This window comes from Pleurodeles waltl, chromosome 4_2 (genome assembly GCF_031143425.1).
Source record: "Pleurodeles waltl isolate 20211129_DDA chromosome 4_2, aPleWal1.hap1.20221129, whole genome shotgun sequence".
NCBI lineage: Eukaryota > Metazoa > Chordata > Amphibia > Caudata > Salamandridae > Pleurodeles > Pleurodeles waltl.
In genome coordinates, this window is record NC_090443.1 from 743,192,021 (window position 1) to 743,216,327 (window position 24,307).

The following is a 24,307-nucleotide window of genomic DNA, read 5'->3' on the forward strand; positions in this document are numbered from 1 at the left end:
GACCCCTAGCTGAATTCAAAATTGTGTCTACTTTTCAGAAATGTTTAGCTGTCAGGGATCCAGCATTGGTTTCACACCCATTTCTGTCACTAACTGGAAGGAGACTGAATGCACAAATAATAGTAAAAATGGGGTATGTCCTAGTAAAATGCCAAAATTGTGTTGAAAAATGTGGTTTTCTGATTCAGGTCTGCCTGTTCCTGAAAGCTGGGAAGATGGAGATTGTAACACTGCAACCCCTTTGTTGATGCCATTTTCAGGGGAAAAAACACAAGCTTTCTTCTGCAGCCCTTTCTCCCCATTTTTTTTTAAAAAAACAACATGTAGCTGTATTTTGGCTTATTTTTTGGTCTCCTCCAGGGGAACCCACAAACTCTGGGTACTTCTAGAATCCCGCAGATGTTGGGAAAATGGACGCAAATTTGTCGTAGATAGCCTAAGTGGACAAAAAGATATGAGGGCCTAAGTGTGAACTACCCCAAATAGCCAAAAAAAGGATTGGCACAGAAGGGGGAAAAGGCCTGGCCGCTAAGGGGTTAATACCTTTTTACAGCGAAATCTGTGTTTTTACCTTTGGAATAAGCATGCAATTTTAAAATGGCAAGCATCTATGTGAATACTGAGTGAGTCTGAAAAACATCTAAGCGCTGGGAGGAGGGAGGAAATTACAAGCAATACGATCTCAGTATTTGAATGAACAGCAAATGTGACCAGGTAAGATTTACAGCCCTGATTACAGCAGAGATCTGAACGACAGGCACTCCTCTCCAGTGCTCCATATGAAAGATCAAAGTAGTCCCTGAACAATGGTGAGCAGTGTATGTAGATAATAGTTGATCTGATCTCCTGGGAGGAGATAAAAGAAAAAAGGTGGGACAAAGAGTAAGATTACCCAGTAGCAAGCAAGGATATTTAAAGGACACTGGCATACACAAATCACAATGACTGGGTGGAGCTGAACCTCACAAACCATCTACAACAAGTCGCTAAATGACAGAGTAAGCGCTGCCTAGGCTTGACCTAAAAAATAAAAAAACAAAAGAACTTGGTGACCCTACTAAAATGTATTTCAGTTAAAGATTCCAGACATGTAAATGCCAGCACCTTCTATAATCACAGCATGAACTTTTAAACATAAAGAAGGGAATGGCATACCTTTTCTGGAGTTAATTTCACAAGTTCCAAGTTTTCCATGCTGTGGCGCCGACTTATCCTGGACCTGGAACCTTCAAGGGAAAAAATACAGGAAATATATTATGCCCATCATCTCTAAAATAGTTTCTGCAAACTAAAAAAACAAGTCAATTGCCCCTTTACAATGTGTCAAAAGAGAAAGAATTAGAATGCCAATGTAGATCATTTGCTACTGCTTCCAAAAGCCAATGATTCACACACTGTGTTCATAGAATTTAAGTTGCAAATGCATCACTGGGAAACAGTGAAACACTTAACCTTGTAACATATCTACATTTTTGTTTCTACTAGGAACTGCTGTGTTCATAGAATTAAAGTTGTAAGTGTGTCACTAGGAAAGGTGATACACCTAAACTTGTTGCAACACATCTACATTTTTGTTTCTACTAGGAACCAATATGGGAGCTAGTGAAACATTTTTACAAAGTTTCTTTTTTTTTTTAAAGTGATGCACTCCGGTCAGTGGTCACTGCCCCTTAAGTTGGGAGCTTACAACACTGCTCAGAGGGAGGGGTACACAGACTGGTTCTCTTAGTTTGTCAAAAGACCCTTAGCCATGCAGTTTTCTTAGTAATTTTTAAGGATTTTAATGTCTTGCTGGTTTTATTTCTATCTAGTGTGTTTCTTCTGAAGAAACTGTTTGAGGTTCACTTGTACACCCCATTGCAGTTTAAACATGTGACATGATTTGTTCCTGATGGTATGCAATTTACGCTCCTGAGCAATGGATGAATGACAAGTAGGAGTAGTTTAATCCTTGCACTTTCAGAGACCGCAAAATGTTCTAGCACTGACCCTTTGCCTTCTACATCTTTATGTTTTTGATATCTTCCATCATGAGCCAGACGTTGTAAGTGGGAGGTGGAAGAGATGCTTTACCCCACTATGTATGTTTTTATTAGGCCAGCTTCAAAAACAATTTGTCCTATTCTGTTGCTCTCACTAAGATCTTATAACTGGGGTTACGTTTTTCTGAGCAAACTGGAGGGAGAAACATAAGCCAATTATCTTATTTTGTAAATAGAGATGCTCTGCTGCATTGTTTTTCACCTCTAGCCTCCTAAAGTTTCTACAGCTTTTGAAAACACTTGCTTACCACGTGAAGGTGGAGACATGTTATCCAACAGTATTAACACATTGGCCAAATCCTGGAAATTGTGATGCCAGTATCTTGACTGAGAAAAACTTCTAACACAAGGTGCAAAAGAACAAGTTACTTACTTTTGGTAACTAATTAACTGGTACAGACTCTATCTAGCTCCAGATTCCTTACCTAAGAATTCCCTGGTGTCAGCATTGAATCTGGAATTTTTCTGCTAAGCAGTACCCTGCGCGCGCAGTCAGGTGGCATCGTTCGGATCTGCGTGGCATTGTTGAAGCCGTCTGTGACATCACAGTCTTCTATATAGGCACCACCCCAGCGCGTGGACGTCAGTTCTTTTCCACAACTTCCCACGCCAGAAGCGCAGAGTCATGGAAGAACCAACTTTTCACTTTTTTTTTCTTTTCTGATTGTCTGAACAAGAAGTCATGCCCTGGAGAAAGGGTAAAAATCTGAATAATATATATTCGCAGAGCGGGGAGGCTTGGGTGGGTGTAAGGAACCTGCAGCTAGATAGAGTCTCTACCAGATAATTTGTTACCGAATGTAACTTGTTCATCTGATAGAGACTTCTAGCTGCAGACTCCTTACCTTAGAATAGATATCCAAGCTATAACTCCTAGTGGTGGGCTGCAAAGATATACTTCACACAAAGAAGTCCTGCAGGACCGAGTGAGCAAAATGCCCCTCTCTTCTAACCTAGCTATCCAGGCAGTAGTGTCTTACAAACATGTGCAAAGGAAGCCCACGTTGCCTCCTGGCAGATGTCCAGAACCGGCACGTCTCAAGCTAACTCAGTGGTAGCAGCTTTCCCTCTGGTAGAGTGAGCTCTCAAGCTCTCAGGAGGCTGCTTCTTAGCCAAAGCATAGCACATTTTAATGCAGAGAACGACCCAGCGCGAAATGGTTTGTGTCTGGACTGCCGGCCCCTTTTTTGCACTAACGTACCCCACAAAGAGCTGGTCGTCCACCCGGAACTCTTTTGTGCGGTCAAGGTAGAACAATAACGCTCTTTTTGAGTCCAGCCGATGGAGATGCTCCTCTTCTTTAGAGAGATGCGGTGGAGCAAAGAGGGTGGGCAGGGTAATATTTTGACCCAGATGGAACGGGGTCACCACCTTGGGGAGGAAAGAGGCACAAGTTCTGAGGACTACCTTATCAGGATATATTGTGAGATACGGCGGTTTCGATGATAAAGCCTGCATCTCAGTCACTCTTCTGGCAGATGTGATTGCCACTAAGAAGGCTGTTTTGATAGTGAGCAGCCAGAGAGGACAATAATGTAAGGGCTCAGAAGGAGCACACATTAGAAAACTAAGTACTAGATTAAGGTCCCACTGGGGCATAACAAAAGGCGTAAGTGGAAACGTATGTACAAGCCCTTTTAAGAATCTCTGTACAATAGGAGACTTAAACAAAGACTGTTGATCAGGCAAAAGAAGGAAAGCTGATAAGGCAGAAAGATAGCCCTTAAGAGATCCTAAGGAGGAACCCTGTTGGGCTAGTGACAGAATGAACAGAAGGATATTAGAAAGAGAAGAAGAAAGGATCAATAGACCTCTCTGTACAATATGATACAAAACGTTTCCAACAACAGGCGTAAATCGACTTAGTAGAGGGACGCCTGGGTGCCAGAATGACATCACAGACCCCTGGAGGGAGGTCATAAACCATCAACTGTCACCGTACAATCTCCACGCATGAAGCCGCAGAGTTGACAGGTTCAGGTGGAGAACCTTCCCCTGCTGCTGTGACAGAAGATCCTTCCGAAGAGGGAACCTGATTGGAGGACTGTTGCTTATTTTGAGAAGCTCTGGATACCAGACTCTTCGTGCCCAACTGGAGCCACTAGGATTACTTGGGCTGGTCGTTCTTGATTTTTCTTGAGAACTCTGGGCAGAAGTGGAATGGGCGGAATGGCGTGATCTCCACTGGTGACGAAAAGCGTTGCCTAACGATAGCTGCCTTGGAAACTCCTGCACGCAATACTGCTGACATTGCGCGTTCTCTCCGGAGGCGAACAGATCTAACCAAGGCTCTCCCCACTTCTGAAAGAGTCCTTGCGCCACCTCCGAATGGAGACACCATTCGTGGTCCGCCAAGCATCGCCAGCTGAGTTAGTCCGCTCTGGTGTTCAGAGAACCTGCCAGGTGTTGAACCACCAGGGTTATGCCCTGATGTTCCAGCCATGTCCAGAGACGTAGAGCCTCTTGACAAAGGGTCCACGAGCCCACACCACCCTGCTTGTTGCAGTACCACATTGTGGTAGTGTTGTCTGTGAACACCTGCACTACCTTTCCTTTCACAACAGGAAGAAAGGCCTTTAATGCTAGCCAGATCGCCCAAAGCTCCAACAAGTTGATATGGAGCCCGGATTCTGCCAGAGACCAGAGACCCCTGATCTCCACCTCTCCCAAATGGCCACTCGCATCACAGAAGTGATGCATCTATCACTAGTGTGAGATCTGGATGGGGAAGGCAGAGGAGTCTGCCCGTGACCCAATTGCAGTTAACTAACCACCACTGCAGATCCTTTGCAGTTCCCTCCGCGATCTGAACCACGTCAGTAAGATTTCCCTGATGCTTTGCACACTGGAACTTCAGGTCCCACCGCAGAGCCCTCATATGCCATCTGGCATGCTTGACCAATAGGATGCAGGAAGCCATGAGTCCCAACAGCCTCAGAGTCGGTCTCACCGAAATCCAGGATAGAGGCTTAAACATCTGTATCATAACCTGAATATCCTGGACTCGCTGCTCGGCAGGATAGGCCCGATACTGCACTGTGTCCAGAACAGCTCCGATGAAAGTAAGCTTCTGAGAGGGAGTCAGGTGTGACTTTGGCACATTTATGGTGAACCCCAGCCAGTGCAAGAGGTTTGCCATCGTCTGAAGGTGGGTGACGAGAGCCTGGGGCATCGGAGCCTCCAACAGCCAATCGTTCAGGTAGGGGAAGACTGAAATCCCTAACCTGCACAGATGAGCTGCCACCACCGCCATCACCTTCGTGAACACCGAGGGGCACTGGTGAGACCGAAAGGGAGCACGGTAAACTGAAAGTACTTGTGGCCCACCTTGAACCGCAAGTAACGCCTGTGGGCGGGCAGGATGGGGATGTGAAAATACGCACCCAACAAGTCCAATGCTACCATCCAGTCTTGGTCTGGGGGCAGACAAGACCTGAGCAAGAGTAAGCATCTTGAATTTCTCCTTTCTGAGGAAGAGATTGACGTCTCTTAAATCCAGGATAGGGTGATGGCCCTTGTCATTTTTGGGAATCAGAAAGTAGCGGGAATAACAACCACTGCCTACTTCTAACATCAGGACCCTTTCTATGGCTCCCTTTGCCAAGAGAGACGTAACTTCCTCGCAGGGCAAAATCAAATGATCCCCCATCAGCCATTCTTTTACCGGAGGAATAGAGTGAGGTAAAGAATGGAAGAGGAGGGAATAGCCATTCTGTATGATCTGCAAGACCTATTTGTCCCATGTGATGGACTGCCAGTGAGGGAGATGAAATTGAATCTTCCCTCCAACTGGACGAACATGGTCTTGCAGAACCATACTAGGAGGGCTGGGCACTGCAGAAGAGGGAGGTGGGGTGGTGTGGTGGCTGACCTCTGGCTAGACCCTCCGGGTCTGACGGTACCACGACCTCGTCCTTGCATGGGATGCTGGGAAGCCGGTGGCTAACTTGTGGCTTGCGTGGTCCTGCGCCCCTTCCAAAGCTTTGAAAGGGACTAACGACAAAAAGGATCTGGCCATTGCTCCAGAATCCTTGAACCTCTCATTTTTTCCCCAGACATTTGGAAGCACGTCAAAGTCAACGCTCTCCTCAAAAAACCCAAAGCAGACCCAGAAGACCTCACAAACTACTGACCCATTTCTCTTCTCCCCTTCCCTGCAAAGGTCGCCGGGAAGATAGTCAACGCACAACTATCTCATTTCCTTGAAGAAAACAACATATTCAACACCTCCCAAACTGGATTCCGCAAGTACCACAGTACTGAGACTGCCCTCATCGCCTGCACAGACGACATCAGGACCAGAGTGGACAAGGACGAGACCGTCGCCCTCATCCTCCTAGACCTCTCTGCAGCTTTTGATACTGTGTGCCACCAAACCCTTCGTGCACGCCTGTTCAATGCCGGATTCCGCCACAAGAACCTGTCCTGGCTCACCTCCTTCCTCCCTCCTTTCCGGTCTACAGCCACCAAGATCATCTATGGGGTCCCCCAAGGATCCTCCCTCAGCCCCACCCTTTTCAACATCTACATGACTCCTCTCGCCAATATCCTCTGCCCCCATGGCATCACCATCATCTCTTACGCTGACGACACCCATCTCATCATCTACCTCACCAAGAACCCAAGACTAACCTGCACACCGGACTCCTCGACACCGCCAAATGGATGACAACAAGCCACCTCAAACTGAACTCAAACAAAACAGAGATCATCATCTTCAGACCCCAACAAGACAGCATGGAACGACTCCTGGTGGCCAACCACCCTCGGGCCACCCCCGGCACCCACCACCCACGCACGCAACCTTGGCATCATACTGGACTCATCCCTCTCCATGACCCAGCAAATCAATGCCATATCATCCTCCTCCTTCACCACCCTTCGCATGCTATGCAAGACTTTCAAATGGATACCCCTAGAAACAAGAAAAACAGTCACCCACGCCCTCATCAGCAGCAGACTGGACTACGGCAACGCCCTCTACGCTGGGACCACAGCCAAACTTCAAAGAAAATGCCAGTGAATCCAGAACGCAGCCACACGACTCATCCTCAACCTCCCTCGCCACGAACACATATCCACCCACCTCAGATCCCTACACTGGTTGCCCATCAACAAAAGGATCATTTTCAAAGTCCTCGTCCACGCTCACAAGGCCCTCCACGACACCGGACCGGCCTACCTCAACAAATGAGTAAACTTCCACACACCTCATTCGCCAGCTCCGCTCCGCCGCCCTCGCCACAGTCCCCCGCATCCAACGCACCACCTCTGGCGGCTGATCCTTTTCCTACCTCGCCGCCAAGACCTGGAACTCCCTCCCCACCAACCTACGTAAAACCCAAGACCTACTAACTTTCAGAAAGCACCTAAAAAATGGCTTTTCGAGCAGTAACCGGCCACTACCCCACACCCCCACCCCTTCAGCGCCTTGAGACCCTACAGGGTGAGTAGTGCACTTAAGAAATAAATTGATTGATTGAAGCACAGAGTCTGCCTTCTCACCAAAAAGGCGAGACCCATCAAAGGGCATATCCACCAAACTCGACTAGGCATCCCCTCAAAAGCCAGTAGAACAGAGCCAGGCGTGCCGACGGAGGGCCACTGTCAAAGATATCGCCCTACCCAGCGAGTCCAAGCCACACCCAATAGTAAACTTGGTTGCATCTCTACCATCCTTGACAGCCTGGGTGGGAGTGTCCCGTGCGCACTCTGGGACCTGGGGCAGCACCTGTGCCACCGTACCCCACAAAGTATGGGAAAAACGGCCCAATAGGCAAGAGGTGTTTACTGACCTCAAAGCCAGGCTCGAGGAAGAAAACACCTTTTTTTCCAAGTTGGTCCAGCCTCTTGGATTCCCCATCCGGAGGAGCGGAATAGAAGGCATCACAGGAAGTGGAGGCTTGGACCAACAAGCTCTCCGGGGTGGGGTGTTGGGTGAAAAAACTAGGGTAATTTGGAGCAGGTCTATGGCAGCGGCCAATTGTCATATTCACAGGAGACCCTGTGCTGAGTTTGGACCGTGTTCCCAGAAGGACATCTGTGAGGGCCTCATTGAAGGGTAACATCTGCTCCGATGTAGCAACCCCCGGCTGAAGCACCTCCGTCAGGAGATCAGTCCTGGCACCGTAGGTGTAAGGAAATGCCTCCTTGGGATGGTTACCCCCTGACTTTTTGCCTTTGCTGATGCCAAGTTATGATTTGAAAGTGTGCTGAGGCCTGCTAACCAGGCACCAGCACCAGTGTTCTTTCCCTAACCTGTACCTTTGTTTCCACAATTGGCACACCCTGGCATCCAGGTAAGTCCCTTGTAACTGGTACCCCTGGTACCAAGGGCCCTGATGCCAGGGAAGGTCTCTAAGGGCTGCAGCATGTCTTATGCCACCCTGGAGACCCCTCACTCAGCACAGACACACTGCTTGCCAGCTTGTGTGTGCTGGTGGGGATAAAATGACTAAGTCGACATGGCACTCCCCTCAGGGTGCCATGCCAACCTCACACTGCCTATAGGTATAGATAAGTCACCCCTCTAGAAGGCCTTACAGCCCCAAGGCAGGGTGCACTATACCATAGGTGAGGGCATAGGTGCATGAGCATTATGCCCCTAATGTGTTTAAGCAAAACCTTAGACATTGTAAGTGCAGTGTAGCCATAAGAGTATATGGTCTGGGAGTCTGTCATGCACGAACTCCACAGCACCATAATGGCTACACTGAAAACTGGGAAGTTTGGTATCAAACTTCTCAGCACAATAAATGCACACTGATGCCAGTGTACATTTTATTGTAAAATACACCCCAGAGGACATCTTAGAGATGCCCCCTTAAACCATACCCGACTTCCAGTGTGGGCTGACTAGTTTTAGCAGCCTGCCACACACCAGACATGTTGCTGGCCACATGGGGAGAGTGCCTTTGTCACTCTGTGGCTAGTAACAAAGCCTGTGCTGGGTGGAGGTGCTTCTCACCTCCCCCTGCAGGCACTGTAACACCTGGCGGTGAGCCTCAAAGGCTCACCCCCTTTGTTACAGCACCCCAGGGCACTCCAGCTAGTGGAGTTGCCCGCCCCCTCCGGCCACGGCCCCACTTTTGGCGGCAAGGCCGGAGGAGATAATGAGAAAAACAAGGAGGAGTCACTGGCCAGTCAGGACAGCCCTTAAGGTGTCCTGAGCTGAGGTGACTCTGACTTTTAGAAATCCTCCATCTTGCAGATGGAGGATTCCCCCAATAGGATTAGGGATGTGCCCCCCTCCACTCAGGGAGGAGGCACAAAGAGGGTGTAGCCACCCTCAGGGCTAGTAGCCATTGGCTACTAACCCCTCAGACCTAAACACACCCCTAAATCGAGCATTTAGGGGCTCCCAGAACCTAGGTAACTAGATTCCTGCAACCTAAGATGAAGAAGGACTGCTGACCTTAAAGCCCTGCAGAGACGACGGAGACACCAACTGCTTTGGCCGCAGCTCTACCGGCCTGTCTCCCCACTTCAAGAAAAACTGCAACAGCGACGCGTTCCACAGGTTCCAGCGACCTCTGAAGCCTCAGAGGACTACCCTGCATCTAAAAGGACCAAGAACTCCAGAGGACAGCGGCTCTGCTCCAAAGAAGAAAACATATTTGCAACAAAGAAGCAACTTTTAAAGAACACACGTTTCCTGCCGGAAGCGTGAGACTTTGTACTCTGCACCCGACGCCCCCGGCTCGATTTGTGGAGAACCAACACTACAGGGAGGAGTCCCCGGCGACTGCGAGCCCGTGAGTAGCCAGAGTTGACCCCCCTGAGCCCCCAGCGACGCCTGCAGAGGGAATCCAGAGGCTTCCCCTGACCGAGACTGCCTGCTTCAAAGAACCCGACGCCTGGTAAAGACACTGCACCCGCAGCCCCCAGGACCTGAAGGATCCGACCTCCAGTGCAGAAACGACCCCCAGGTGGCCCTCTCCCTTGCCCAGGTGGTGGCTACCCTGAGGAGCCCCCCCCCTTGCCTGCCTGCTTCGCTGAAGAGACACCCGGGTCTCCCATTGAACTCCATTTGCACTCTGCACCCGCCCACCCCCGTGCCGCTGAGGGTATACTTTGTGCTGACTTGTGTCCCCCCCGGTGCCCTACAAAACCCCCCTGGTCTGTCCTCCGAAGTCGCGGGTACCTACCTGCTGGCAGACTGGAACCGGGGCACCCCCTTCTCCATTGAAGCCTATGTGTTTTGGGCACCACTTTGACCTCTGCCCCTGACCGGCACTGAGCTGCTGGTGTGGTAACTTTGGGGTTGCCTTGAACCCCCAATGGGGGGTACCTTGGACCCAATTTTGAACCCTGTAGGTGGTTTACTTACATGCAAAACTAACAAACACTTACCTCCCCCAGGAACTGTTGAAAATTGCACTGTGTCCAGTTTTAAAATAGCTTAGTCATTTGTGTGAAAACTGTATATGCTATTTTGCTAATTCAAAGTTCCTAAAGTTCCTAAGTGAAATACCTTTCATTTAAAGTATTGTTTGTAAATCTTGAACCTGTGGTTAATAAAATAAACTAAGAAAATATATTTTTCTGTATAAAAACCTATTGGCCTGGAATTGTCTTTGAGTGTGTGTTCCCCATTTATTGCCTGTGTGTGTACAACAAATGCTTAACACTACCCTCTGATAAGCCTACTGCTCGACCACACTACCACAAAATAGAGTATTAGAATTATCTCTTTTTGCCACTATCTTACCTCGAAAGGGAACCCTTGGAATCTGTGCATGCTATTTCTTACTTTGAAATAGTACATACAGAGCCAACTTCCTATATTAGGTAAGTCTAGGTCCAAGACCTCAGCTGCCTTACACACCACCATGGCATAAGATGCACCCTCCTCCGTAGCCACGGCAGGAGGAGAGAGCATGCCAGCATCCACTGGCTTCCCCTAGATCCTCATACCAGTCCTATTTGTGCTCCAATCCATACTCTAAAGGTTCATCAGACCCCTCCCATTCCTTTCCTGTGCCTGGCTATTCTGAATAAGCCTCAGGCACTGATCTGGGTCTAATTGGCACTGTCGAAGTCAGAATCGGCGTCGCCAAAGCCGCCCACGTCAAATCCGATGGGGCCCCTGCTGACCCTGCAGGGTCCGAAGCCCCACCGAGGATGCAGCCCACTCAAAAACAAGGAGCATAGCCTCATAAAATACTTTAATTTGAGCGGGGGTCGCTCCAGTCCCCGGAAAAGGGGGAAGACGCGGAGCTGGCCCTGAAGACAGCTCCGCGGAACTGCGCTCAGAACCTCGAGTTTCCGTGGACTTCTTCTTCTTGTGCCTCTTACCTGAATGCCCCGAAGACCTCGAATGCGAGGAAGAGGACTTGGGGCTCCTGGAGAGGTGCCGCAGCCTCCTCCTAGAGCGGGACCGTGACCTCCTCGGAGTCTCGCTAACCGGGCTGCCGGGTCGCTAGAAGTTTGAGAGATCTCTCTCTCAAGGCCTTCGGACCCATGGCCTGACAGTCGGAACACTACTTCGAATTGTGGTACTTTTCCAGGCACCAAAGAAACACCTGGTGTGGATCCGTAACTGACATGGTGTGATGACATGCACCACATTGTTTGAATCCAGTCTCCCTCAAAGACAGCGTTCAGACAGTTGAAAAGCTTCGACAAAACCGTCGGAAAAAAAGGGTTGCTCTTTCCGGATCTGCGCTTAACCGGCACGGAAAGAAAAGAACTGACGTGCGCGTGCTGGGGTGGTGCCTATATAGAAGACCGTGACGTCATAGAAAGCTCCAATGACGCTGACGACGCCATGCGGTATTATAACACAAACACTAAACTAACTTTGGTATAGCTCCCAAACAGAGATATGAACATACAAAAATATACTCAGAAACAGGTAAGTAAAAGCAAAAAATAACATAGGCCCCTAAAGAGAGGTGTAGGGGGCCAAACCATATACTAAAAAATGTAATTTGAAAATCACTACCAGCCCAAACTACCACCCAAGGACTCTTGGGACTAGGGAATCACTCAACCACCATAGGTGACTTGCTAGGATTGCAAAGAGCTGTTGTGTAGAGTTGTAACCCTGGGTAAGTGTCCATAGGATAATGTAGGGAAGTCGCGGTGGGAGTTTTCAAGTTTTAGGATCCTTCCCAGAGGGACCTTAGGAAATCCACTGGGACAAGGGAGGTTCAAGAGTGCCCCCACCTGTGGATACCCAGAGAAGCGGAATACCTACAAAGGGAGCCTAGGTGCATAGGGGTGACTTTGTGTCCTAACCACCCGTTGAAGCCAATGGGGGACCTCGGTTGTCCAGCTGCTGTCATGACCCGTGGACCAGGTCAGTGGAACCCAGGCATGGATTCCGGAAGAAGAGGAACTAAGGAAAGACGGAATAGAGTCCGGACCACCAAGGGGTGCACAGGTGGTCAGAGGGCAATGCCCACCCGTCTTGGAGATGCTTTCTTGTTGGACAGTGGTCGAAGAAGTGCAGCTGTGGAGTCTAGGCGATGCAGGAGGATCTCAGGAGTCGTCCTCGAGCTGTCCCACGTCATTTGTCAGATTGCAGAGGGGTCAGTGGTCAGCAGAACCACCAATAAGCCTTGGCAAATGTAAGAAAGCGCTGTACAGAGTGCTGCAGAAGTTTGGGGACCAGCAAGGTCCAGGAGACCCTAGATAAGCAGGTAAGTCAGGGAACGCCCTCAGCAAGCAGGAGAGCCAGCAGGAATCGTTGCAGCCCCCAGCAGGACTCTCTGGCAGCAGGCACTGGGAGGCTTAAGCAGCACAGCAAAGAGGCACTCACATCGCAGGAGTTGCAGAGAGGACATCGTTCTTGGACCTGTGTAGTGCTGGAGGCTGGGGCTTCTTAGAACTAGGATGTCTTGGCACTGAAGAGTCAACAAGCCTTGGCAACGACAAACAGACAGGGGTTCCAGCCAGCAGCTCCAGCAAGGAACCACAGGCTTCTCAGATACCAAGAAGACCTTTGGAGGGCCACAGAACCACCACTTCTGTTGTAGAGCCTTGGAGAGTCCGTGAGACAGCAGGATCCACAATCCGGTCGTCAACACTGAAGTGCCTGTGGATGCAGGGGAGTGACTCCTTCACTCCAAGGGATATTCCTTCTTGCTTTCCTAAGCATAGGTAGAGTCCTTGTGACTCTGGAAGATGCATGGCCACGGAGGTTGCAGAGTGCTTGCAATGCATGGGGACAAAGTTGCAATAGGAGCTCTCCTACTAGGTGCAGTCTTGTCTTGGGTCCCAGAGAAGTCCAGCAGCGGGTCCAGTTTCTAGGGTGCAGTAGTGTCTTGCAAAAGAGTCTTCAGATGGTTCCAGAGACTAATCTAGGGTTCCACCCTCAGGGGAGCCCTTGAGTAACCCAGGAAGGGGGTTGGACACTCACTGTAGTGAGCACACATCAAGAAAGTCAGACTAAATTAAGATCCCTCTGGGGCATGATGAATGGAGAGGGTGGGAACATGTGAGTAAGGCGCTTGAGGAACATTTGTACAATAGGGGACCTAAACAAGGATGATAGATCAGGCAACCCCAAGAAAGCAGAAAAGGCAGATAAACAGCCCTTAAGAGTGCCCAAGAATGAAGAGTAAAATCTCAGAGGGGGGGGGGGGGGGGGGGGGGGGCAGAAGGGGGGGGGGGGGGGGGCAGAAGGGGGGGGGGGGGGGATCAACAGATTTCTCTGCACAACATACCACAAATTTCTTCAAACGGCAGGCATATACCGTCTTGGTGGAGGGATGCCTGGCAGCCAAGATGAGGTTACAGACTTTGGGAGGAAGGTCAAAAGCTGTCAACTGGCGGACATGCTCAGTAACTCAGGATGCCTGACTATCCTTGCCCAGTTCGGGGTAACAAGGTTGACTTGGGCCCAGTCGTTCCTAATCTTCCTGAGAACTCTGGGCACAAGTGGTATGGGTGGAAAGGCGTACAGGAAGCTCAGGTTTCCACTCAAGACGAGAAGCGTCTCTGAGCGAGAGCCACCTTGAAACCTCCAGCCGACAAAACAGCTGATAATGCATGTTCTCAACAGAGGCGAACAGATCTAACCAAGGCTCTCCCCACCGCTGAATGAGACCTTATGCCACCTCCAAATAGAGATGCCATTTGTGATCCGCTAGGCATGTGCGGTGGAGTTCGTCTGATCTGGTGTCCAAAGAGTAGGACATGTGTTGAACCACCAGGGATATGCCCTGTTGTTCCAGCCATGTCCAGAGGCGCAAAGCCTCTTGACAAAGGGTCCAAAGCCCACCCCGTCCTGCTTGTTGCAATACCACATGGTGGCGGTGTTGTCCATGAACTCCTACACGAGCCTTCCTTTGATGGACGGTAGAAAGGGTTTCAATGCCTATCGGACTGCCCAGGGCTCCAGCAGACTGATGTGGAGTTTGGATTCCACCAAAGACTAAAGTCCTCTGGTCTCAAACTCTCCCAGATGCAGGAGGTTTGCCATAGCCTGGATTTGGGAGGAGACAGCCTGGGGCGAGGTCGCCTCCAACAGCCAGTCGTCAACATAGGGGAAAACTGACACCCATGATCGCTGCAGATGAACTGCCATCACCTTGGTGAACACCCAAGGGGCTAAAGCCAGGCGGAGTACAGGGGCGAAAGCCAAAGTGCAGTACAGGGAACTGAAAGTGCTCGTGGCCTACTGTCAACCACAGGCAACGTCTGTATGCAGGCAGGACGGGAATATGGCAGTAAACGTCCTTCATGTCCAACTCTAACATCAAGTCTCCTGGATCCATGGAAGACAAAACCTGAGCCAATAAGAGCATTCTGAACTTCTCCTTCATGAGGAAGACATTGAGGGCTTGGAGGTCTAAAATAGGGTGAATACTCTTGTCATTTTTGGGGACTAGAAAGTAGCAGGAATAACAACCACAGTCTACTTTTGGTACAGGAACCCTTTCTCTCTGTGGCTCGCTGGGCCAAGAGAGTTGCGACTCACTAGTGGGAAAGGGACAGATGATTTTCTGTCATTTGGTCGTGAGATGGTGGTATGGAGGGAGTAGTAGTCTTGAAGGGGAGGGAGTAGTCCCTTCGGACGATCTGCAAAACTAACCTGTCAGAAGTTCTGGACTGCCAGAGGGGCAGGTGATGGTGAATCCTGCCACAAACTGGGTGTCAGTGTGGTACGGAGGCAGACTAGGAGGGTTTAGAGGCTGCTGCTGAAGGGCGGGAAGGAGGGGTGTTTTGGACTGACCAGACTGCCGGCTACCTAATAAATGAGGCCAGTGGATATCACACACTTGCCCACTCAGAAGCTGGGCAACATATGCAGCACTGTGGGTGGGCAGAATCTGGTGCTGCTGGAGGCCCCTTCAATAGCCATAAAAGGATTGAAAGGAAGATTTTGGGAAGGGGGCAGGTGGCCTTAGCCCAAGAGTCCTTAAAGTGCTTGAGAGCCCAATATGCCTTGTCTCCGAAGAGACGGGTGCCGAAGAAGGGCATGTCCATAAGGGAAGCTTGGACAAGAAGCCAGGCGTTCTCAGCCAGGCATTGTGCCTGAGGGCCACTGTTGTGGAAACCTTTCTCCCTAGAGAAATTGTGAACTTTGCTGCACCTCTCTCACTGGCAACAGCCTGAGAGAGTACAGTCTGGGCCTCCTCTGGGACCTGGGGCAGCACTTGCACAACTGTGTCCAACAGAGTGTGGGAATAACAGTCCAAAAGGCATGCGATGTTCAAGGACCGCAATGCCAGGCTGGCATAAGAAAACCTCTTCTTCCCAAATTAGTCCAGCCTCTTGGATTCCCTAGCTGTAGGGAAAGCGCCTTGGGAAATGGAGGCTTAGACCGCCAAGCTTTCACAGGTAGGGTGTTTCGTGAGCAAACTTGGATCCCCGCGAGCAGGGTGATGGCGGCAGGCAATGGTCCTATTCACAGGAGCCCCTGTGCTGGGTTTGAACTTGCTACCCAAATTATCAAACAGGAGTATGGGGTTCGGACGTGGAGACTCCCGGCTTTAGCACGTCTGTCAAGATGTTAGTACTGACTGCTGAGGGTAGCTGAAGGTCAAGGAACCTCAGCTGCCCTCGGCACCACCATAGCGTAAGAAGCTCCCTCCTTCATAGCCATGGTAGAGGGAGAAAGCATACCAGTATGTGGATAAGTGCCCAGTTCACTGACTTCACCCAGATCCTCACACCAGTCCATTTCTCCCTCAGAAGGCTGGTATTCGAAAGGGTCCAGCGACCCCTCCCAGGCCTAGCCCAAGGGAATAGGGCTCAGGATCTGACCTAGCAGGCAAAGCTCCTATAGGTGCCAGAGTCGGGTGACGCCCAACTGGCTCCGTGTCAAAGTCAGGGATAACAAAAGGGGTAGTGCCAGGAGTGTCAACAGCAGGACCAACGTTGGGGAAGGTCGAGGTGGTACTACTGGAGCCAGGCCAGATCTAGGACTGGATCCTTCAAGGCCCATCAGTTCTGAACTTGCCAGTGCGGCACCAGATGGGGCCCCCTTCAGGCCGTGTGGGGTGTGAAGGCATGCTGGCAGGGTCAGACTGCCCAAAAACAAGGCGCATGGCCTCATAAAATTCTTTTACTTGGGCAGGGGTCACTCTGGCTTCTGAAAAAAGTCAGGGAGGCACAGAGTCGGCCCAGACACTGGTTCTGAAGATTAAAGCCTAGAATTCTAATGGTCTGTTGTTGTTTCAGCCGACAGATGAGAAGTTGAAGACTGCTTCGACCTCTTACTTTTTTTCCCTTGTGCCTCGACTTACCTGATCGCCCAAAGAACTTGGAGTGGGACGACGATGACTTTGCACTATGACCACATCCTCAATACAGCTAGAGGTAAATCTAAAAAATATTTGAAAAAAAAGCCTAAAAAAAAAAAAACAGTACAAAAATGATGAGGTGTAGCTAAAGAAAACAATGGTGCCGGAGTGCCAGGATGGCGCCTACATAAGAACCACAACATCATTTACAGCACACACGACAGACGCGGAGACAATCAACGCCACCTACCAGTGCACAGGGCACTGCTCACGAAAAACCTTCCGGATCCAGTCTGAGGCCTGGGCAGAATTCACAGGTAAGGAATCTGCAGCTAGATATCTCATTACTCACTGTAAAGTTCATTTGGGGTTGCGAAGGGACTGGGGAGGGGTTTAGTCCCTTCTGACTCTGCTTGTTACATTAGCTCTGCTTTTGTCTGCTACGTGTGCTCGAAAGCTCAGAACCCTCCTTGTCCAGGGATGAGGTACATTTAAAAAACTGGATCGACCTTTGGGGTTTCAGCATTGTTCTAGTCACACTATTGGGACGTGCAATTGTGCCAGCACATAGTTGGAATGTTGGCTCAAACAAGGCTGGTGCCTAGGCCGTGGACCTGTTTGGAATTGCAGCCTCTTCAGAACAGGCTTGTTGCATCTATCGTCTTGTGGTAGGTCGCAACTCTCAGCCGATTTACACATGACACAGTGTGTGGAGCATCTACTTCAGGTCAGTACATTATAACCTAGTGTCACCGCTCACTGTGGAGCAGGAAAGGGCTTTGGCAGTCCCAAAGAAGGTGTGTTCATGTCTCCTTGTGACTAATACAGGGTTGTTTCATTGATATGGATCTAGGGAAATGCTGATAACTGCCCATGAATGGGATAGTTCCTATGGTGCTACTATTTCAATCCTTACCTGGCCGCGCCACCCTTGTCAATACAGCTTGACTTTTATCTATATGTACCATGAGGTTTTATTTCAGTATATTCTCAAGATGCTTAGTAATTCTCACCACGTCCTGATGTTGACCCACAGAGCCAGTGTTGAAGCATCATGAACAACAGAGAAGAGGAAATAAGCCTCTAAAAGCATTATATGGACTTTGTTATCAATAATTGTATCTGACTCTAGTGCATAATTATTGCCCTCACCACTTGTATATATTTCAACTTGCTTAGTCATTGCTTTCATTTGTCTGTGCACAAACACTCTTGAACGCTGTGTTTCTATTCATTTATGTAGCTATGTCTTTAAGTATTCGGAAAATTGACTAAAAATCGGACAGAAGCAGCAGCCAAGCCATAGAGGACGAACAAGGCAATTTGGCAATCATAATGCTATAGAAATTGGTGTGATAATGACATCGGAGCTACCCCTAAAATCCAACCAGAACTTAGTAATTTGAAAGCCTTTACAGGTATTTTGAGAGTATACTGAAACTCACGAATTTCACACAAGCAGTGGCTGAAATATTCCAGGGTAATTTAGTACTAATTCTGGAATGTTTACCTGATGATGGCGTAAATGGGAGAGGAAGTATAGTAAGCCTATTTGAAGATCTCTGCCTAAACATTAAAAAGTACCTTTCCAAACCAGTAAAGCCATCATATCCCACCTATCAATCCCCCGGATGGTTTGACCATGACTGTTTGGTAGCCAACCGAGCTTTGCGCAAGGCATTAACTACACATCCATGGGACCCAGCACTGGTGATCAGTCTGCAGAAAAGGTACAAAACAGTAACAACAAGAAGAAGGGGGAAGATGATTCTTGGACAGTGGGACAATCTGGTGCATGTAGCTACCACAAGCAATAGCAAGTCGTTCAGGAACTCAGTTTCGGCCTTGAGGGAGACCAATGGCAAGGGGACGTCAACTAGTTCTCACATAAGTAGTGAGGCATGGGAGGTACATTTGCGCACATTCAACAGGGAACCAGGCTGCTAGTATTAATATGGTAACTGGCTTATACTTTAGCAGGATTGTATCCTTAAATGAAGTCTCTGCTGCTATACAGCAGAGTGCAGGGGGAAGGGCTCCAGGCCCAGATGGTGTCCCTATCAACCTGATAAAAATTAACATTGATATATGGGCGCCCCTACTGACCAATGTCTTTAACAGCTTAAGTTACACATCCTTGCCAAATTCGTAGGCAATATCCACTTTTTTACAGATCTTCAAAAAAGGTGACCGACCTTCCTCTGAGTGCTGCCGGCCAATCTCACTCATTGATATCCCCGCTAAAATCCTTGGGAGGATCCTATATAATAGGATTATTGAGTGGGTTGAGGATAACAAAACGATGAATGCATGCTAATATGGTTTCCACAAATGCTTAGGAACACAGGAACAATGCTTAAATCTCAACCTGGTACTAGGTAAATACACTGTGGCGAAGCACACTTCTCCGTGCTTCGCATTTATGGCTCTTTCCATGGCATTCAACTGTGTGAACCGGGCTAGGCTCTGGAAAATCCTACTGGAATTGGGAGTGGAGGAGTCATGAGTGCACTTACTGGCTTCTATGCATGTTAACAGCAAGGCCAGAGAGAGGTTTGGTCAAAATGGGGAACTTTCCAAAGAAATTCAAAATGATCGTAGGGTGTGCAGGGTTGTGTACTAGGGCCTGTTGTTCATCTTGTATATCAACAAACTCGGCACACATCTAGCATCATGCACTCTGGACCTCCCTACGATTTGTGGCTCCCCACTCCCAGTTCTGTTATATGCAGATGATGCAGTACAAACGGCCTACACACCTAGACGCCTGCGATTAATGGTTCCCTCGTTTGTGGAATACATGAGCTCCCTCCATTTGCTAATCAACTCCTCCCAATCATCTGCTATGGCCATTGGCCCAAAGAGCATATCCCTATCAAGTATACTGTTAGGTTCAAGCGGCTTACTCAGCGTTATTATCTTCTCATATCTAGGGATGATTTTTAGTTCCACTGACTCATGCTCTCCAAATATAGTTGATCAAAGGGTAAAGCTTTCCAGTGCTGTTGGTTCAATTTTCAGTTTACAATCTCCCCCAGGGGGCCGAGCATTTGTTCTCATGATGCAAATTTACTCTTCCCAATGAGCCTCGGTTGCTAAATATGGCACAGGAGTTTGGGACATTAGTGATCCCTTACCCATACTGGTTCAGGAAAATCGCTTCTGTCTGGAACTCATATCTGTCCCCCCTTTCCACCTCTCATTTTGTCTGTCACAACAAGCTATGGCTGAGTTATTTGGGTGATCGGATTCAAATTTGCCCCCATTATGGCTTTCCATCTGGGAAAATAAAGAGGCACTCTAAAAAAGAAACCTAATCAAAGACTGCTTAGCTTGTGACAAAGGGCTAAGTATCCCATGGTGGGGATTCATATTAAAAAAATATATATATTTTGAAACGACTGTGTACGACAGGAATTTACTAATGTTGAATCAAGTTCAAAATTGACTGCTAACTCGTGCCCAAAAGAAACGGTTAAGCACAGAGGTTTTAAAGTCATCTATCACCAGCTACTTGTCCATGAACCCTAGAAACACCCTCTGTAACTATCTGCAAGGCAAGAGGGGGAGGTGAGGATGTTCTTTATTGTTTCTCTTTTGGGCTGATACTATAAAATATTTACTATGTTTCCTACTAGGTTTCCAGAATAACTTGGATTTACTTGTTTGTCCCTGCAATAAGCTCTCTAAACGGACACTGCTCTTTTTTATTTTCTTCTCTGTTTTTTTTTATCAGAAATATAAAAAAATGTTTTTAATCTCTTTTATCAAATCCTGTGCACTGACACTGCATAAAGTCATTACAGCTCAAGATGCTGAAACTTGCTTCTATGTGAGCTTTTTTTTTATGGGCAGCTGTACACTCAAGAGTCTCAATACACTCGATCTGTGTTTTTGTTTTTAATATACTTAAGTTATTACACAATTGTGTACTGTAGTGACACCAGCTGATGCACCATGCACGTTAAGAAGGGTTGCGTAGTTTATGTCTGTTTTAATCATCTTATGTACATCGAAAATTTATTATTTCACTAGAATAATAATGATTATATCTTGAGTGTTTTTATATATATTCAAATTATTTATTTTCTCTTTTATGGCTGCATGACAGTCAAAAAAAAGATTGTTCTGACTGACTAAAAATCCAATATATTTGTTCAATCCTACAACCACGCTATTTTATTAGGATTTCATTTACTGTCATCCTGTGCTCTCTTTCAATCCTCATCAAAATATCGCCAAGACCACTCTCACGCTTGTTCACCTTGTGCCTCTTTTGATACAAGAAGTTACCAAGACCCTTGCTCCATCAAATAAGGCTCTTCTTTGGACCTTTGCTCCACCTGTGCACCATAGGAAAGTTTTAAGAGTTGTTGCATTGGTTTCCAATTATGGTAACTGCTACTTAGTTACCCCAGCAGTTCTCCCACGTCTCAAACATTCTATTGTCATTCTCATCTTGAAGAAGTGAACAGCTCTTGAATAATTTTCCACTGTAGACCTAGATGACTGAAAAGTGAGCTAAACATCAACTCTCAGTACATATCCTTGATTCCGATCAACCTGACTTACGTCCAGCCTACTGTACCAAAATCTGCATTGTGGTAGCAACTGAACTACAAAAAGCGTTAGGTAATGATGATGCCACTTAATTTTTCCTTCTTGCTATTTCTGCATAATTTGAAAGTGTCAACCAGCCAAGGCTTATTCACAGACTCAGCAGAATGGGTGTTATAAATTTGGTCCTAAAATGGATCAAATCGCTGCAGTCTGAACGAGTTCACATCTCTCTATCTCTACAATTCACAACAGTATGCTTTGAAATCTGGTATTCTGCAGCACTTCTCTCTCTGCCCCACTCTTTTGAATGCATAAACGACCCTCAGTTAAAACCTTTATCTTCATGTGTTACATGTATGCAGACATAACCCAACTCTTAATTCCTCAGGTATGCCTGATGTCATTTTACTTTCAACTTGCATGTTCGAAGTCATTGTATGGATGATTTCAAACACTGTGAAACCGAACCCTGACAAGACCAAGGTGCTTGTGACAGGTGGCTCCCTCAATATTTGGTTATCAGCATGGTAGTTTCCAGTTCTTGGACCTCATCACTCCTGCTTCTACCATCTGAAATTTTGGAGAGTCTTTTTCATAGGTCCTTGTCTTTTTGTCCAAACCTAAAAAAATATATGAATTGGCCTCAACATGTTTTTTCCTTTTTAATCACACATTCTATCCAAAGCCATGTGTGTCATACATCAAGCTGTCACTTCTTCACATTTGGACCATGATAACAGTCTACTGACGGACATGTACTGCAATGGTCAGAGTTCCCACTCCTCTATTTCTATCCCTCTCCAACTTCCACTAACTAACAATTGACAAAAAATGCCCCCCAAAAAACATTCATTCCAAGCCCTAAATTTAGTTCATCACACATTTCATTCTCTATGCTCAGTTTACTCTCACTATTGTCTCTTAAAAGTGCCCTTTTGACATGGTCACCCCACTTTTTTGCCATGGGTACTGAGGTTTTTTGACTGAAGGTGTTCTGGGTTCTTGCTAACCAGGTCACCAGTGTCAGTGTTTTTTCTCTAAAACAAGTTAAAAGGTCTAATTGTGTACAAGTGGCAGACACTTTAGCACACCTGTAAGTCCCTAGTAAATGGTATCCCTGGTACCTACGGCGTGGGTTTTAAACAGGGACCCCCCCCCCAATAGCTGTGGCATGTATTATGCTATCCTAAGGGGCCCCTTCTTACAAACTGCATGCAGCCTGTCATTGCAGACTGTATGTTATGGTGCAAACCATGAGGGAAAACACGAAATGGCACACTCACTGTGTGCCATGCCGGAGTCACTGCAAACAATATATGTAAGTCAGCCTTACGGCAGGCCTTAGAGCTGTAAGCCAGGATGCATCATTTTTTATTTGAATAGTTGCATGAATGGATACGCCCCTATGATGTCTAGTTTGATTACTAGATATTGCAAGTGAACAAGGAAGCCATCTTAAGGTATGTACTGGGCATTGGTCATTATGAGTTACCGAGCTACATAATGGCTTCACCGAATCTATGGTGTCTGGTATCAAACACCTTGTCTTATTAAATCCATATTGATGTTAGTAGTGGATTTATTATGACATTTGCCCAGAGGGCACCTTAGCGGTGCCCCCTGATACGCTACTAGTCCTCCACTGTGCTGGCTGACTGGTATCGACCAGCCTGCCAGCACAGACATGTTTCTGATCCCCTGGAGGTGAGAGCACACATTCTGAGGCCATAAACAATGCCTTCTCTAGAGGAAGTGGTTATCACCTACAGCAGGATGGCTCGTGAATCTGCATACCAAGGCCAGGGAATTCAAAACTCCTGCCGCCTTTGATATGTGTCCCCAAGCTTACCTTAGACCTGGAAGATGCCACCCACTGACCAGAGGCCCATTTGGCACCAGGACAGGAGGGAAATTAGCTATGCAATTAGGCGTGTTGCACTACTAGGATAGTCACATCCCCTAAGGTGGGCTGCCTGATGTGCTCCACAAAGGAAGGGTGCCACAATCTTGTTTTTGTTAGAATTAGGAATTGTGGGAAAGGGTTATGCCCACTCCCCACGGGAAGTAGTCATATAGGGGGTGTAGTCACCCCAGGGGTAACTATCCCATTAGCTACTACACTACACTCCCCTAAACACCACTCAATTGAGTATTTAGGTGGTCATCTGATGCCAGGAGCTCAGATTAATCTGATTGAAGAAAGGAGGACGACAAAGAAGAGCCAACTAACGTGAGAACTGAGGACTAGCCTGGACATTTGGTGGCAAACCCTGCCTACCTGCTGCTGTTCTGACAATCATCCGGACCAGACTCATCCTACATTTGTTCATAACCCAAAAGCCTTGGGGGCTGTCAGGACTTCGTAAACCAGCTAGCCTCTCATTGAAGTGGGGGAGCCACTTCCCTGTAACCTGAAGACACCAACCGCAATGTCCGGTCCACCGATCTGCTGACCACTGGGTCCACTTAAGCAGCAGCAGCCATCACTAGGTCACCATGCACCAGGAAAATAGACCTGCCTCCCCACGATGTCTGGAGACGCCAAGCCCATACGGAGTCGCCCTGCACCAATACCCAGGGCACCTGACCAATAGCCAGGGTACCTGAGCAGTTGCAAGCACCAAGGCTTGTTTGTGTCAAGGTCAGACATCACCACAGCAAGAAGATGACCTGCAACCGCAGGACGTCTAAATCGATGAGGATGCTACAAGAGTGGCCCGACTGTCTGTTTTTCTTCCCCCTCTGCAGGTCTAACCAAACACCAAGAGCACTTTTGACACACAGGACCAGCCAATCAAAATCCTTTCCACCCAGTACCCCGGCCCAGGTCTACAACTATCCACTGTGCTCCCAGGGCCCCCATGAACTGATCCTACTGTTAGAAGCTCACGGACTTGTCCTCAATTCCCCCTCTGAAGCCTGTTTGTAGGTGCTCCACCTCCGTGCCAACCATGTAGTGTGGAATGCACCTGACCCATCCAGCATCTCTGCACCTGGACACCCCAGGGC

The 24,307-nt window shown here is 48.1% G+C and overlaps 1 protein-coding gene across 2 annotated transcripts in view; it reads right to left on the reverse strand.

Moving 5' to 3' along the window:
• Positions 1 to 24,307, reverse strand: part of GPSM2 (G protein signaling modulator 2) — a 397,434-nt gene that overhangs the window by 69,411 nt on the left and 303,716 nt on the right. For both annotated transcript variants that reach the window (XM_069232396.1, XM_069232397.1), the window contains one exon: positions 1,156 to 1,226. In XM_069232396.1, the coding sequence (XP_069088497.1) occupies positions 1,156 to 1,226 (71 nt within the window). The remainder of the gene's footprint in view (positions 1 to 1,155; positions 1,227 to 24,307) is intronic.